The sequence below is a fragment of the Hirsutella rhossiliensis genome (assembly GCF_020360975.1).
Source record: "Hirsutella rhossiliensis strain HR02 chromosome Unknown scaffold00007, whole genome shotgun sequence".
Taxonomy (NCBI): domain Eukaryota; kingdom Fungi; phylum Ascomycota; class Sordariomycetes; order Hypocreales; family Ophiocordycipitaceae; genus Hirsutella; species Hirsutella rhossiliensis.
Window position 1 is genome coordinate 1,076,060 of NW_025408673.1, and position 18,545 is coordinate 1,094,604.

Sequence of the window (18,545 nt, forward strand, 5' to 3'; positions counted from 1 at the left end):
AAAGAAGCTGAACTCGAGGCGTAGCCTCGAGTGCGAGCTTATATTACCCTTCTCGGAATGTTCTCGCAGCTTCTGGGTCCGCGGAGCGGGGCCGGTGTTGCCACCGGAGCACGACCCACCGGACCCGGTACAACCGGGTCCACCAGCCGGGCACAGCCCGTGACACTAACCTAACGCCTCCAAAGCGGACTGCACCAATGCCTGCGTCTGTGACCGGCTTACAGCCTCTTACCACGCCTGATTTATTCCATGGCCTGGTGCCTGCACCCTCAAGAATATCAAGACCTCCGCTGGGGCATTCTACCCCAAGCGCTGTACAGGGACCTTCCCCTATCCCTCCTACCCCTGCCATGCCAACAGTAGTTCTGGACACCCCGATTCAAGACACTATTCCTACGGCTCCTGCTATGCAAGGCACTCCTATACCATAGGAATTGCTTCTTATCACTACTTCGTTATTGCCATAGGGTCACCGCCGCGGCGATTATATACGTCAAGGCACATAGCCTTAAGAGCGACAGTTTGATTGGATGGTTAATGTACCTTTTATAGGGAACCTCAACTTGCCTGCCTTTGGTGAGGAAGATTAGGGCCTTACGCGGGAATTCTATACTGCCTTAGATAACGATAAGATGCATAGTTGCCTTCTTTGTCATGAGCGTTGGTTCGATATGAAGCGAATCAGCTTAAAAATCTACAGCCGCTGCATTGGTCGAGACAGGAAGAAAGCTCCCGACGAGCCCTACTTCTTTAGCGCTACGAGTAACCTTGACTTTAGGGAAGTCCCCGGCAATCTACCCGATCCAACGATGGCTGAGGAGATGCTTATCGCTAGGATTCACGTACACGTCAAGGTCCTACAAGTACGCGGCGCCTAGGCCTGCCAGGAAGCGGTTCAAACAGCTGGTTGCCCGGTGCAGGCGAAAGGGGGGTTCTGGGGGGTCCCCCCCTAAAAAGGCCGAATTGCAGGTATACGATGTTCAGCCTTCGGGCTGGATATTCAGCCATTAAGCCCATTGCATTGGCAACTTAACGGGTGTTCGAAGTATTTTATAGACATAGCTAACAAATGTCGACATAATCATAGAACCATTAGTCTCTTCCAACACCTTTCGTCACTCGTTCCTCGTTCCTTAAGGCATAAAGCCATTCCTTAAGAAGCTTTCAAGAGAATTACAATAATTCTAGTTAAATCCACTCATCCCCATGACAACCATGCCACTTTGCGTTGTTGTTCTCGACCCACACTTTAGTACAGTTGGCACACTCAGGTTCATGTATATGAGGAGTGAGACAGGTGCCCTTAATACACTCGGCATGCCAACAACGAAACAGAGGGCCCCACAGCCATTTACAATGGCACCGTTTCTCTAGCATTGGGGTCGGGTTTGCGTCTATGATTGGACTCGCCAAAGCCAGAGCAGTAGTGGCAGCCAAGGAAACAACTATTGCCCTCATTCTAACGAAAGTAATCTCAATAGCAAAGTCTTTAAGGAGTTTTTTTTCACGGAGCTAGGTTCGCAGTATAAGGGAATAAAAAAAAATTAGTTTAAGGATCGCACAGTATAAAGGGGGAGAGAAATAAGCAGGAATAAGAGACTATAGATAAAACCTCTTAACTTCTCTACTTTAGGTGCTAACTATCCCTCCGTTATATATATAATACTATATAAAACAGGGAGGGTGCGCCGCTTTAAAATATAGAACGTAAGGGAGAGAGAAGGTAAGAAACTAGTAAGGAATGTAAATTGGGGGCTAGCTAATACCCTGTTTAAGAAAGTATCTCGATATCTTACCTAGTTAAGGAATGAGAGCTTGTTCTAGAGAGTTAAGAGAGGGTGTCTTAGTAAGATAGTAAGAGAGTAGGAATTAAGGGGTAAATAGGGGTAAAGGATTATTACGGGGCAGACCTAGGATGCTAGGGAAGATCTATATTATACTATAAGGAGGATAAATTAATAAGTAAGCTAGACACTAATATATACCTATAGTATATAGCTATTAAAATCTTAATTCTAAACGCCTTAAATTAATTTAAATTAATTAGATATATTTTCCTTATACGTCTCTAGAGCTCTAATAAGTTCTAGTATTATGCTCTAGGTTCCCGAAGACGCCGTAGCGCCGTCTCTTCGATTATATCCTTGGTTTGCGACCACGGCCCTAGTATATTTCTTATATTACCTATATATCTACGTTATTCTAAGCCTTAAGATCCTATCTATCGCCGAGAGTTATACTTCCTCCTTGCCGGAGATATGTTTTTTTAGCTCGTTAGCGACGGCTATATATCGCGTTCTCCTCTTAAAGGGTGCGGTTCTCTAATTGCAATAAGGGGATCCTATATATAATCCTACACGCCCCTTTTAAAAGATGCTCGACTGCCTGATATATTAATAACGGGGAGCTATTTTAATAATTAGAGATGCGATTCCTTATAAAATCTAACTACGAAGTCCCTTTAGTCGGGTTATTAGGCGTTTTTAAGACCTAAGGCTTAGGTATCCTATAACCCCCCTTTAAAGGCGTTAGCGTCGAAAGCCTTATATCTAGTCGAGAAATAATACTCTTAGGGTCTAATAGTATAAGCCTAGCACCTTAAAAACCTTCTTAGATAGTTCCCTTAGTTATAGCGCCCTAAAATACTATAAAAACGCTAGGAAGAAATTATCCTTAGTAATATAAGTTATAATTACCTACCCTTATCTTATTTTCGATTTACTAGTTATATATATTCTAAAGCGAGCTAAAATAAACGACGCTAAGAGGCTAGAGTAAGTACGATAAGTAGGGAGGTATATAAAGTATAATAACGTTTTTCTCCTTCTAGAATAGCTTAAAGTCTACTAAGAAGTAGCTTTTATAGCTATTTAAGATAAGGAGGTGATTTCTACTTATTATATAGAGTCTTATATATTTATTAAAGTACTAAATTAAGAGGTAATATTTACTTAAGATAATAGTAAATAAAGGGATAGCTAAGCCTTAGGAATTTACGCTTTAAATTACTAAAACCTATTCTTAATTCCTAGGCTATATTAATTTTATATTTAAACGTCTTTCTATACTTATAATAACTATTCTTATTAAGATTTAGCTTATTAGAAAGCTAGTTTTATTAAAGTTATCTATATCTAACTTAGCAATATTATATTTAGCTATTATTTTTTATATAAGCGCGAACTTACCTTAGATATTCTTTAGATCTTTATATTAGGCTCTCTTATATCTATACTTTTAAAAGAAATACGTCTTTAGCTTTAGATATCGCTTAATAAAGTTAAAGGCTTAGTACTTCTTAACGTATAGCGCGGAGGGTATTAATATTCTTATTCTATTATAGCTTAGGCCTTTTATAAAGCCTCTTTTTAGTATAGCTTTCTTAGCTACTTCTAAGATAGCTTAAGCTTATAGTTTTATAACCCCTTCTAGGTTCCTAAGGCTAATAAGTTTATTAAGGTAGTATAGGAGGCTAGGCTCTTTCTTTTAAAGGATTTTCTAAAAGATCTCTTAATTTACCTTCTTAGAGTTAAAGAGGGAGGGCCTTACTAAAAAGGGAGTAACTAGTATACCTTAGAAGGGTTTAGCTTTAAAAGCTATAGGCTTATAGGTTAACTTAGTAGGATTTAAGAATTAATAGTTTATTTATTTAAGTCTTTAAAGGGGCTATAAAAGGCTAGATTTATAATAAAGAGGGTATATAAATCCTTTTTATAATAGGTCCTACCTTAGTTAAAGGTAGCTTCTATATCCTTAAGTAGGGTTCCCTTATAGCTATTAATCTAGTTAATAATAGAGCTTACTTTTATTACTTTAGCTAGGTTAGCCGCTAAGTTTTAGTATAGGTAGTATAAGTTAAAGTCCCCTATTAATAGGAAGGGGCCTTTAAGAATAGTAAGGAGTAATAGCCTTTTTACTATAGTATAAGCTAGGGCTTTTAATAGTATAATTAGTTTTAAAGAATTATTAGTTTATAGACTAGTATAGCTAGTAAACTAACTATTTAATAAACCGTTTAATAAACTACCTTTAAACTATAGACTAACTAACTACGAATTTTTATTAAACTAATTAACGATAGCTAGTAGTAAGACTAGTAGTTTAAAGCGGTTTAAGTTTTAGCCTTTAAAGGCTACTATTAGTTAGTATATATTAATAACTTTAATAATTTTATATAATATAATACGTCTCTTATTATAATATTTTACGTTCTTATAAGCTATATAAGCTTTAATAAGTTATACTACTTTATTATATCTTTAAGTTAAAGTATAAGCCTTATATTATTTATATTATAGTTTCTTTTATTTTACTTACCTTCTACTTTATTTAGTAATAATTATAAAGCTAGATATACTTTACTTAAGACTATAACTTTCTAAATAAATATATTACTATTTAAATTATATATTAATTAAGACTATTAAAGAGGGTAAGTATATAAAGCTATAGTTATACTTAGTAAACTTAATAGTTATATATAATAGATCCTACTTAAATAATATAACTCCCTTAGCTTAAGGATATAATATAGGCTTAAATTAAGTATAAGAATATCTTAATACTATCTTTTAACTAGTTATTTATAGTTATTATACTTATATAAGCCCTTTCTTTATCTTAATAAATAGACTAAGATATATATTATTAAATTGCCCTTTCTATACCCTTATTTCTTTTACTATACTCTAAAGCTTATACTTAAGAGTTATAAGCTTAGTTTATATAACTAGATTATCTTTTTCTTATTAATATTACCTTTAAAGTTACTTATAAGCTATTAATACTATTATAATAACTAAACTATAGTATTAAGGTAAGGAACCTTATTATATTTAAGGGTACTACTAGAAATATATAAGTAATAGATCCCTTAAAAAGGAGATTACTTATTAAGCTTAACCCTTTTATTTTCCTAAGATATCTTTAAAAGAAGTAAAAGAAGATAATTATATTATAAGGCTAAGGAGAAACCTTAATTAAGCTATATAAACTTAAGAGATTAAATTATAGGCTTAGACTTATAAGATTTAAGAATATACTAACTTAGATAGTATAAAAGAGCTTAAATAGTATTAATAGCTAGATTAAGAGTAGTTTATTATAAATCTTAAAAAGAGATATTTTTAATAAGAAGATAAAGTAAAAGCTATAATCTTTATAAGGTAAATAAGCTATAATAAACAATACTAAGTTATAAAGGACTTTTTTTATAACCTTAAGAAAAGATTTTAGCTATAATTTTATTACTATAAGGTTTAGTAAGAGGTATTAATTATACTTAAGGAACTAATGAAGAAATAATAAATAAAGGACTCTAAGGGGCAACCTTAATATATAATAGCTTAAGAGAGAAGATTAAGGAATTAAATAAGTAAGCTTTACCCTTAAAAGTAAAAGGGAAAAGCTAATTTATAAGAGATATTATCGCGAAGTATAGCTTAATTTTATAGGTTTTAGAGATATCCCTTAGTAAGAGTTTATAAGAGAAGCTAATAATATATATAAGAAGGTAATATTTATAGCTAAAGAAAAGTAATAGGTTTTCCTTTTAAAGGGCCCTTTATTTTAACTAGGTTTCTTACCCTTTCTTATAGGACTTTCCCTTCTTTAAGCTCTTATTTCTTAAGTAAGTCTAAAAGAGCCTAAGGACCTAAAAGGGCCCTTACTTTATTTAAGTAAAGGGATAATTATAGAGCTAAGAACCTCCTTTATATACTTACTAGCTTAAAGCTATATTAGCTATACCCTTAAGGGGCAAGCTATAGCTTAGGGGGTATATTATAAAGTATAGCTTAATTTTATAGGTCTTAGAGAAGTCCCTTAGTAAGAGGGATCTAGGATACTAAAAGATAGGTATAAAAAAAGAAGAAGGAGCTAAAAGACTAGTATAAAAAAAAGAAGAAGGAGCTAAAAGGAGGTATAAAGAAGAAGATAATAAAGAAAGGGGAAGTAAAAGTAGTAATAGCTTTTTATAAAGGTAGCGAGAGATAAGATAGATATTTTAGAAATAGCTAGAATAAAGAGGGAAAACTAGTAAAAGTCTTAATAGTTAAAAGGATATTACTAGCTTTATTAAGTAAGATTTTCTTTATTAATTAAGATATTAAAGGAATATAAAGAAGGCTAATAAATAAAAAAAGAAGGATAATTAAGGTAATATAATAATTACTTACTATAATTATTACCTTATAAGAATTAAATAACTTTACCTTACCTATTTAACCCCTTACTTTTAATTTTACCTTTATATATTTTATATATACTTCTTATATCTCTCCCTATAAAGGATATACTAGTTTTATTAATAAAATAAGTACTAAAAACTAAACCGCTTAAGTAGAATAACTTAATTAAACTATTATATATTTATAAAACCTTAAGGTTAATCTACTTAATAATATTATAATTAAATAGGATCTTTTTATAATAGTAAATAAGTAGGACCTTTATTAGTTTATAATAGTAAGGGCTCTTAACCTTTATAATAAAAGATATTATAAAGATTAGCTTCCTTAAAAAAGCTTAATTACTAACTTTAAATAAGAATATACTTATAAGAAGAAGTTATAACTACTTATAAAAAAGAGAGGCGCTAACTAGATTTCTAGGAAAATAAATAATTAGCTAAAATAAGCTAGTATACTAGCTATAAGTAATACTTAAATAGCTTTATAAGCTAGTAGGAAAATTACTATTTACTAAAGGTACTATATAATAAGAAGCCCTTAATAGGCTAGATATATAGTAATCTAGCTAAATAAAATATCGAAAAATAGTTAAAGAAGTATTTAGATAAAAAGGTAAAGTACTTAATATAGACCTTTAATTCTTACCTTTAAAGAAAAGACTTAATAGATATTATTATTTATAGTAATTAGCTTAGAAAGACTATTAATATAGTTTCTTAATCTAAGGTAAATATAGCTAATAAAGGAATATTATTACTTACTAATTAAGTAATTTATAACTTAAGAGCTAATATTAACCTCTTTAATAACTTAGGGTAGTTTAAGGAAGGAACCTTTAAGTAGGGTTCTAATAATAAAGTTTAGGTTAAAAGCTTAGCCTTTAAAGTATAAGGGATAAAAATAGTAGTTATCTTTATAATTAATAGTAGAAATATAACTTTATTAAATACTTACTTTATCTTAGAAATACTAATAAGTATCTTCTTAGCTAAGCTAAGGATAATAATAAGGATATTTTAAAACTAGCTTTTAAGATATTTTTATCTTAAACTTATAAAGGATATTTATATTAAACTAACTAACTTTAAAAGCTAATTTATAATATTATTAAGATTATACTAATAACCTATCTAAAGGTATTTAGAACTTCGACGTTAAATAGGAGGGAAAAACTAAAGTACTTAAAGGAAAACCCTCCCTTCTTTTTATAGCTAGTCCGCCCTTATACCGGGTCGCGGTTATAATATATAGGGATCTTACGCCGGCTATCTTAGGTATCGTTATAGTTAGTTAGAATCGTATTAGCCCCGCTATAAAGTAACCTTAGAAAGTAACTCCTTTATATATATAAGGTATATAGCATTAATTAGTAGTACGAGCGGTTTTAGTTAATAGTTACTTATATAATTATCTCTAACCTTATCTTATAATAATATCTTCCTAGGCTCTACTTTATTTTTCCGCTATAAAGCTTAGCGGGCTAATTTTATTAATACTAGCCTTTAGCTAGGCTAGTAGTCGGGTTATTATACTAGCTTTACGCCGTACTTATTAAGTTACTAGTATCGGCCCTAGGTTTTTATTTTCCTAGTTAAGGGGCCTAGACCGGGGTTAAGGGGAGGTCCTAATAAATTCGTCGCTAGGTCTAGGTAGGCGAGGTCTAGGCCGGCCTACTTATAGCGGGGCTAGACTACTAGTATATTTATAAGCGCTTCTAGAAGCGCTAATTAGCTAATTAATAAGTAGGTTAGCGTAGTTTATTAGTCTAACTAAAAATTAATCGTGCCCTTAGCTAGATTCGAACTAACTCTAGCATTATAGCTAGTAAGCCTCCTAGGTATATAACTACTATATTATAAGAGGGCTAATTTATAAGAAGAATACTCTTATAGTATAAAAAGTAAGTATTTATAGTTATATAAGCGCTTAAACTAGTTATTAAGGGAGTAAGTAACCTATAATATCGCTACTTTATATATCTTAGTCTAAGATTACTAAAAAAGAAAATCTATTAAAAGACTATTTATATACTAAGTATTAAGACCTTATAATATATAATTATTATATATATTTAATAGGAAAAGCTAAAAGGGATATCTTAAGAAAAATACTTTTCTTAAGGTTTAAAAGTTTAAAAGTATAAGTAAGCTTTAATCTTTACCTTAGCCTTATATTAATATATAAAAAGGAAAAGAACTTTATATTATTTACTTATAAAAATATATTTATAAGGCTTTATTACTTAATAAAAAAAAGAATAAGTATTTAAAATATCTTTAATAATTTTATAGTATTACTTAAGACTTAGTATAAAGTTAAGATAACTATATTAGTTATAAAAAAACTTTTTTAATAATAAACTAAATAATCTATATTACTAATAAAGGGACTTAAGTTATATAAATAGCTTATTTTACCTTTATATAAAATAGTTATTTAAAGAGATTAAAGGTAATAGTAAAGAAAAAGTAAGATTTATAAGACTTATTTTAAAGCTTTTAAAAGGGCTATAGCTAAAGATATATTATATAATAGTAAATCTACTTAATATAATACTCTTTAAATTATATAATTATAGCTAGTAAAGCTTATATAAGTATTAGTATACTTAAAAAGGAATTATTTACTATACTATTATATTAAAGATATTAATCTAAATATTTTATATTTAAGGGTCTTTAACTATATAGTTTTCTTAATAGTAATTATAATATTAAGATATATTAAGCTATATAAGATATAGTAATACTTTAAGTAAAGAGCTTATATTACTTACTTAGTAATATATAAGTATACTTAATAATATATTATATAGATACTATTAATTAAAGGAAATAAACTAATAATATTAGTTAATATATAGTTTAATAAGTTTATAAGATATAATAATAAAAGAGAAGATTAAACCTAGCTAATATAAGTATATAGCTATATTTCCTTTTAGAAATATAGCTATAACTAGTATTATAAAGATTAAGGAACTTAAGACTTTAAAGGTACTAAGTTTATTTAATAATAAGATAAATAATAGTTAAATACTATAAGAAGTAATTACTCTTATATACTTTAAAAACTAAGAATTAAAGACGCCCTTATAAGAATTATAAAGATATATATATCTTTTTCTTTTAAAATAATAAGCTTAGAAATATAAATCTTAATTTTACCTTTCTTACTTAATACTAAATATAATATTAAGTTACTTAGCTCTAGCTTTTAGTACTTATAATAGATACTATAACTAATAAATCCTCTAATACCTTACTAGTAGTATAGCTTAAGGATATAATACTTATATTAATTAACTTATTTTATTAAGATAAATATAAAATTATACCTCTTAACTTAAAAGGTAAGGGTGTAATTATAGTATAGAATTTTAAAGATAAGCCTTAGTTTAAGCTCTATACTATCTACCTAGTAAGTAGTAAGGCTAGCTTAAGTATATTATAAATATAAAGATAATATAAGTAAAAGGATATATTATAAAGAATTAACCTACGTAATATTATATATAAATAGGCTTATAAGCTTAAGAGACCCTTTATTAATAGTATTATTATAATATTAAGTAGGTATAAGCTTTATATTAAATATATACTACCTTTACTTACCTCTTATAATATAGCGGTAGCTTTAAAACTTATATATAAGTAAAAGGAAGCTATAAACTATAAAATAAAGGAAAACCTTACTAAGGGTATATAAAAGACTATCTTAAAAGATATTATTAAATAAAAAGGTTACTTCTTAATCCCTTTATATTAAGTCTTTATATATAAATCTAATAAGTAAGAATATATTACTAACTTTAAGATATATATTATAGTTTATAAAAGCTAATAGCTTAAGGATAATAAAGATATATATATAGCTATACTATAAGTATAAATAACTTATATATTATTTACTATCTACTACCTTATAGTCTTTAAAATAAAATAATATAATATAAAAATAGCGTTCTTATATATAATCCTATACTAAGAAGTTTATTATTAGCCTTTACTAAGATTCTTAATACTTAGGCTATACTTAAAGCTATTAAGAGGCCTATATAAGCTTTATATCTCCTTAAAACTATAGTTTAAAGAGATATTTAGTGTCTTTATTAAGCTAAGAGCTTAGTACTTAGTAAAATATACTTATATCCTTATATATAAAAGGGTTATTTTTTAATAAATAATATTATTATAATATATCTTAAAGAGTAAATATAAGATTAAAAAGAACTATAAGGTAATTATAAAGAAATATACTATTATATATATATATAAATTATATTAGTTCCTTAATATTAAAATTCTTAAGAATAAAGCTCTAAAAAATAGCTCTTATAAGCTTTTTATATCTTTAAGACTATAAAAAAACTTTATATCCTTAATAGTAATATTCCTTATAAGCTTAAACTCTTATAAATAATAAAAGAGCTAGTTTTTTATAAGAAGTAAGCCTTAAAAAAAGAAATATATAAATATATAAATATATCTTTTTAATTAAGTTACTTATTTACTTAGTAACTTATACTAAGCTAAATATTATATTTATAGCTATAAAGCTAGCTTTATATAGTTATTAAATAGGGCTATACTATAAGTATAAAGTATATAAGTACTTAGCGTACTTTAATTATATAAAAGACCTTAATATTTCCTTTATAGTAATAAGCTAGAAAAAGTAGCTAATATATATTTCTAACTCTTTATATATTAATAACTTAAAGACTAATAAGTCTTTATAAGGATATATATTTCTATTCTTTAAAAAGCAAATTATTTAAAACGAGATTAAATAAGCTATTATAATATTATCTATTATAAAGGTTAAGTTATTAGTATTATTATAAATAGCTAAGGAATAAGTACTATTTATCTAGCTAATTAAGGAGCTTAGTATTAAGGTTAAAGGAACTATAAGGTTTTAGTATAATAACCTTTAAACTATTAAGCTTTTAACTAAATTAAGCGTTAAGCTTAAAATAAACCTTAAGTATATTAATATTTATAAATACTAGCTATATTAAGAGGTATTATAAGATTAAATATAAGTTAGCTAGATTATATTAATATATAAATTAATAAGGGTATTTATACCTTAAGGAATATATAGCTTATATAGGAAAGTCTTTAATAAGGTTTTTAATAAGGTCTTTTATAAAGTCTTTAGTAAGATCCTTAGTAAGATCCTTAGTAGGGTTTCTAGCTAGCTTTTATTTTAATAGAATAATCTCTTAACCTTTTCTTTATTAAAGAAAGAAAGAGGGAAAAATTAGTTTAAAAAGGTATCTCTTTTCCCTCTTAGCTAGTAAATAGTATCCTCTTTACTATTTTCTTTCTTATCTTCTTTTACTAGTATATCTTTTAGCTCTCTTTACCTTTATCTTTTTTAGACCCCTTTATCTTTTAGTATTTAGCTATTATTATTACTATTAATATATATATATCTTTAGGTATATATAATAGTTACTATTAAAATAACTTAGATAATAATATAATAAAAGCACTTATATAATAAAGTATTAAAGCTTTATTAAGTAATTAAAACTAATAATATAACTAAAGTATATATTAAAAGGTAATAGATATAACTACTATATAAATATATAATATTCCCTTATTATAGCTTAGTTAATAATACCTGGATCCTAATAATATAAGTACTACTATATTTATTAAGATTAAGGGATTCTAATAGTATAATTAGATCTTAATTTAATTAAGAAACTATAAAGATCTAAGGGAAGTATAAGAATATACCTTTTTATTCTTATTATACTATTATAAAGAAATAATAAGTATAGGGAGGAAAGAAGAACGCTCTTATAAGGCCTTATAGTAGTTCTAAGCTAGCTATAATATACTAAAATAAAAATAAATAATCTTATTAAATTCCTTATACTTAGTTACCCCTTTACTAAGATTACGTATTAACCTTAAAATAAAAGTAAGATAAAGGGCAACCTAATAATAGTTAATAAAGTAAGCGATTATTAAATAAATATTTTTAATTATAATAAGACTATAATAATATAATAAGCCTAAGATTAAACTAAAGCAATCTAAAGATAGTTGCTAAGAATAAAGTAGAGGCTAGTATTATTAAATATATATAGGGAGTCGCTTATAACTATATTTAAAAGATTATATAAAGGCTCTTAGATATTAAAGTAAGAGTAATAATACTACTAAGCTTAATCTTAAGTAGTATTAAGTTTATAGTTATAAATATAGTTCTTAAAGGCCTTTAAGTAAAGCCTTCTTTATTAGCTAATACCTTAGCCTTAGACCTAGGCCGCTATAGTAGCTACCTAAGCTAAGGGGTATTTAATTATAGAAAGGTAAGTCCTAAACTAATATAAGTATTAGCTTATAGTTTAGTAAGACTTAATTAATACCCCCCTTAAGTAATATAAACTAAAGAAAATATTATAAGTAGTTAACTAATACCTTTAAAGTAAAAAAGATATAGTATTAATATAAAGACTCCTAAGTAAGAATATAACTATTATTTTCTAAGAAAACGCCGTGCCTAAAAAAAGTAAATAAGCTTAGCTCTAATTAGTATTTAAAGTAAAAGCTACCCTTATAAATAAAAGCCTAATAGTTATTATTAAAGGGGTTAAAGTTAAGGCGCTAAAGAAAGGGGGAAAGGGTATTAAAAGGGAAATTATAAGGGCTAATAGCGTCTTTATTATCTAGCTATATATAAAGAAACCCTATATTAAACATATACTTAAGACGGCCCTTATCTTAACTATAAATAGTATAGACGATATAAATTAACTCCTTAATAAGAGCGTAGTAATTTAATTAAAGATCTTTAATATAAAACTATATAAAGAAATAATATAGCTCTACTAGTACTTTAAGTACTACTAAATTAAATATATTACTAAGTACTATAGTATAAGGGCGATTTATAGTTAGTATATAGTATCTATATATAAGGGTAGTAAGGATATATATTAATTAAAAACTAAGGAGGTCCTTATTTAATACGCGCTTTATTAAGGTATATACTTAGTATAAAGCTATACCTATCTAAAACTATAGAAGGTATAGGAAGGTACTTAGGGCGCTTATTTAGTAAGGCTTAAGAGGTTCTAAGAGCGCTAAGTAGTAAAGGTAAGGCCTTAAGCTAAGAGGGGGGGTATAGAGTCTATATTAGCTAAGAGGCTAGTAAAGAGGTAGAGATCTATAACTATAGCCTTAGAAAAAGAGAAAGAAAGCGAGAAGAGGCTAAGGCGGCCGTTTATGCTTAAGAGAGCTAAGGCCGCCCTAGGGTAGAAACGATATACTCCTTTAAGGAAATCCGCTAGTAAGCTTAAATAATAGTAAATAGCGCCCTTAGATTAGCTAAAAAGAAGGACCTTTAAGAAGACTACTAGCGCCTTTAGCTTAATTCTTAACTAGCTTATATCTACTACTAAAAAGGTAAGTATTAATAGTCTAAGTTAAAGTCTAAGAATATATTAAGACGCTATATTATTTAATAAGATAATCTACTTTATTAATTATAAGGTACTAAGTTAAATATAAACTTTAATAGGAGGAAAAGTAAGTAGTTAGTTTTTACTTAAGTAAAACGAGCTATAGTTTCTAGCTACTAAGAATATATAGCTTTCTTAAATACCTTTAATAGGTCCCTTAGTATAAATTAAATAATAAGTATAAAAAGGCTCTATAAAATAAGCTAGTAGAAAGAGGTATTTTAATACGGTTTAAGGGAATAACCCTTAAAGATAAAAGATATTTATTAAATAATTATAGCTTCCTTTAAAAATATAAGTTAAGATAAGCTTATTTTAGGAAATAGAAATATATATATAATATATAAGTTAATTATAAGTAGAATAGATACCTAATTACTTAGAGATACTTAAGTTTTATTTCTATAAATATTAGTATGCTTTTTAATAGCTATTTAAGCTAAGCTAGTAAATACTTAATGCTTATTTATATATACTTTATTATAATAGTTATTAAGACTTTAATTACCCTTTACTTATAATATTAGCTTTATATATAATATATATCTTATATATACTTTATAGTAGGATCTAATAGTATAGTAATTAGCTAGAAGTTATATTTCTTAGAAACTATTAAGTAAAATAATATATCTTAGTATACTATTAAGAAAAAGGTCTAAATAATTTAATATCTTTAGGCCTCTCTAAGTAATATAACTTAAAACTAAGTAAGAAGGGAAGTCTATAAACTATTATTTCTTCTTCCTAGACTACTAAGGGGTCTAGAGGATCTTTTATTTAAACGGGGACCCTTAAGGAGTCCGGTATAACTATTACTAGCTCGTAGACCTTAAGAAACTAAACTATCGATTTAATAGCTAAAAGAGCTATTTATTTAAGGAGATAAAGCTAATATTACTAACGTAGATAACTAACATAGCCTTTAATAAGTAGTAAGAAGTGCCCTCTTCTTAATAGAATATATACTATACCTAAAAATAAGATAGTACCTTAGGAGAAGCGTATAAGGATATAAAAGACGCTATTTAGATACGAAAGGGGTAGCTAAAGTAAAGTAATTAATATATACTTATTATAGACTATTAGACTATCTAGGAATCTACCTATAAAAAGTCCCTTTATTTGCTTTTATACTTACTTTTAATCTCTTCTTTACGAGAATACTTAGGGGGCTTAAAATTAACTATAATCTCTAGACTTATTAACTATAACTAAGAAAGAAAAGATACTTATAGATACTGCTTTTTAATAGGGAAATAAGGTTATTTAATATAACTATATTACTTTATTTAATATATAAACTCCTTGCTCGAGAGTTAATATACCTAATTATTAGGAATCTTATTATCGCCGCTTTATAAGGTATATATAATTATATTAATTACTTAGTCTTCCTTAAAGCTATCGCCGTTAGTATTAATAGCTATAAGTTCGATGCCGTTTACTTCCTATATAAGTGCTTAGCGGCTAATCGCTATATGCCTCTTATAATACTTTTATATATATATAACTTTATAGAGGTAGTATAAGGATAATCTATTTAATTATTAGGGGTATAGCTTAAAAACGGTATACTTAGTTCTACTAGTAATCTACGCCTAATTATAGGTATATCTTTTTTTTCCTAGTCGGCGGCCCGTTTATTAGTTAATAAGCCCCCCCCCCCTCCTCTATAAAGCAGAGGAGGAAATTATAGCCGATTTTTAGGCCCCCTAAGTATTGCATGTTATAGTAGTTATATCCTTATAGTTACCTCACCTTAACCGCTTTGAACGTACATTAAGAATTCGAAGAGGCCCCCGCAATTTACTGTCGCATTACCAATGCATCCATACGGGCATCCAACTCCTGCGGGGAATTTCTTTACACCAGACTTAACTATATTAACCTTATCCCCGCAATAACACTCACGAGCAGCCCTTAAACCGGCGTACTTAAAACCAGTTCTCTGACACATATCGACGCATTTATCTGGGGTCAAATCTTTATAATGGAGCCCATACTTAAGGTAAGGAAGAGCCACCTTAATGCCGTTACTAACAGGATAGCAGCCGTCGAATTTCCATTTGCCAATTTGGTTTATAATTTGAGGAAGAGCATTAACGTTAGCAGCTACTCTAACAATAAAAAGAGCAAAAATCTTGGGTTCCATTATAAAGTAAATATAGAAGGAAGATAAGTGTTTCTTTAGCTTATAAGAGAGAGGGGGGATTTAACACTATTAAAGAAAGAGGATAACTTAGTTAAAGAAAAATAGTTATTAGTTACCTACTACGAAGGAGGCAGATTTTAGCGAATATTACATTCCTACTATTCTTACATTCTTACTATTCTTACATTCCTACTGTTCTTACATTCCTACTATTCTTACATTCCTTATAAAAATATAGGATTCATCCGTAACTGCAATGTTTACCTTAGCAGTGTGTTAGACATTTAGCTCCACATAGGTCAGAGATAGCATCAGGCAATTGATAAGAATTATCTCAGGAACAAGAAGTAAATAAACGAACGCACAGAGTTATGCAGCTCTTTATACATAAATAAAAGGTCTGTCGCGTAATTACGTAGTAACGGTTGCCTAGCAGGCAGCAGCGGCGTTGCGAGTAACATCGCCACTTTATAAATAATCACGCTAGGCGGGCTTGATATGCAACATACCCCCTAGCGTTAAGTGATCAAGTCAACGTTGCTAGAAGCTATCACAACCAGCCTTTTCCAGTCAGAGGATCATCGTTATCCCACTATGGTCTTTTTTCCTAATTTGCTTCCCTTAAGATATCTGTTAGATTTTAGCATCGATCGGAAGTGCTCGAATTTCGCTCTATAGCGCTTTTGTCAATCCGTCTACTAGCATCTAATCAGTCTTTAAGTTTTCCACCAAGAACCTACCCTTCTTAAATTCCTGCTTTAAGTATATATTCTGGATGTTAACGTGCCGCAACCTCGTCATCATTCTCAAGTTCTCCTTAACCACTAGTCGGATCGACTAATAGTTATCGCAGTAAATCTTCAGAGGCCCGAAATTAAGAGAGATATCCCTTAATAGTCGGTCTAGGGCGTAGCCCTCCTAGGTTATTCTCTCTAGGCTAAGAATTTCTGCTTCGGTGGTCGAAGTCGTGACTGTGACTTAGAGCCTAGCTTTCTATATAAGCGGTCCGTAAAATAGCATTATTATATATCCCTACGATAAACGGCGGGTCTTAATATTATCTCTTTATAACGCGTCGTTTACGATCACGAGTGCCTCTCCTTCGTGCGCTCTATCGTGTATAATCGCTAAGAATCTCGTTAAATAGAGGTAACGGATGCATTAGTTAGCTACTTTAAGGTGTTTAGGCGATAAGTTTATTTAGAACCTGGCGAGCTAGGCTGCTACTCGTGCTATATCTGGTCTAGTTATGACCGCGATATATAATAAGGATCTAACTCGTTCCCAGTAGGCCTTTATCTCCTCCTTGGTATCCTGCCCGTTGTACTTAACGAGTGGGATCGTCGTGATAGGCGTGATGGGGATTAGTAGTACTCGGAGTTTTAAGTCGTTAAGCTTGAACTTTCGCGCAATTTTCTCGATATACGCGTCTTGGCAGAGGTACATTTTCCTATTTAGTCGATCCCTTATAACTCGGATGCCAAAATACCACTTAAATTCTTATTCGCGTAGATCGTATTTAGACTAGAGATATTAGATAAGGTCATTTACCGCCTTCTTCTCTTGCCGTAGGCCAAGAATTATAATGTCGTCGACATAGATAAGAGCTATGTTTTGCCGTTGGTAAACACGCAAGGTTCTTCATCCGTACGGCCAATCCCTGCCTCCTTGAGCCTGGAGATCTCACTGTACCAGAGCAATGGAGACTCTCGAAGACCATACAAGGCCTTGTCAAGTTCCGCGATCATGGTTGAGCCTTCCCCAGGTTTCAAGAAATCAAGTTCTACGAAGCCTTGCGGGAGCCAGACATAGAACTCTTACGTCGGCCTGCTTCTTTTCATCGCAATCGCTCTTGAAGTGGCCGGGCTTTTTGCAGTATAAACAGAGGTTATTAGTAAAACGGTCCTCCCTCGTAGGTCTAGCTTGGCGCGTAGCGTCCAGAACCATCGGATCGCCAGCGTCAGCCTATTGGCGCTGTTGTTGGGATTGCTGATGTGTTTGGCCTTGGTAGGGTCAACTACCTAGACGTACTGAGTACAGTTTGTCCTATGCGCGCCGAACCACTTTACTACGGACGCCGCCTTACGGACGCCGTATGGCTGGCCAATCCGAATCGGGCAACTGATCATCTCCCAGCATTCACCTTGCCCCTTTAAGTATAGTTCCCTGCGGACCTGCCCAATTCTATTAGAAGGGCCATCTATATTCTAGCACTCCCCAACCTCTGTCCCCGCTACGGAAGCGACGTTCAGCTGTCGACTACGAGATCTGTTATTTTGCATTTACTTAGACTAAGACAGCGCCGGTATGAGTAGATACATGACCGTTACTGGCCCGTCTGGTGGCGATGCGCCGATACCCAGGTATCTTATAGGTACGGCCCGGTGACAGTGTCAAAACTGTCACATGACTCGCAGAACGATCCAGGCATACGGTGGCGGCGATTAGAATAGGAGAGCGTGTCTGAGGATCAGAAGCCGCAGTCTTTAAATTCCACCAAAACATAAACAACCATGTCCTCGAAAGCGGCCTACTCTTTCAGCGATTTCAGCCGTAGCAAGTTTAGATAATGAAGAAAGACGCTAAGACTCTATTAATATGAGAATATAACCGAAACCGCTAGAGCAAAAATTGTCCGGATGCAGTATGGTATACGGACATGGACATCTTATAAGTGGTCGCACGAGACGAGTCTCCTGCATCGTTATTC

The 18,545-nt window shown here is 30.3% G+C and overlaps 1 protein-coding gene across 1 annotated transcript; it reads right to left on the reverse strand.

Moving 5' to 3' along the window:
* Positions 1 to 17,442: 17,442 nt before the first annotated feature.
* Positions 17,443 to 17,583, reverse strand: HRG_06846 (reverse transcriptase (RNA-dependent DNA polymerase) domain-containing protein; the record flags this gene model as incomplete). Its single annotated transcript, XM_044865317.1, has 1 exon — positions 17,443 to 17,583. The coding sequence occupies one exon, from the start codon at positions 17,581 to 17,583 to the stop codon at positions 17,443 to 17,445; it is 141 nt and encodes a 46-aa protein (XP_044719279.1).
* Between the last annotated feature and the right edge of the window lie 962 nt (positions 17,584 to 18,545).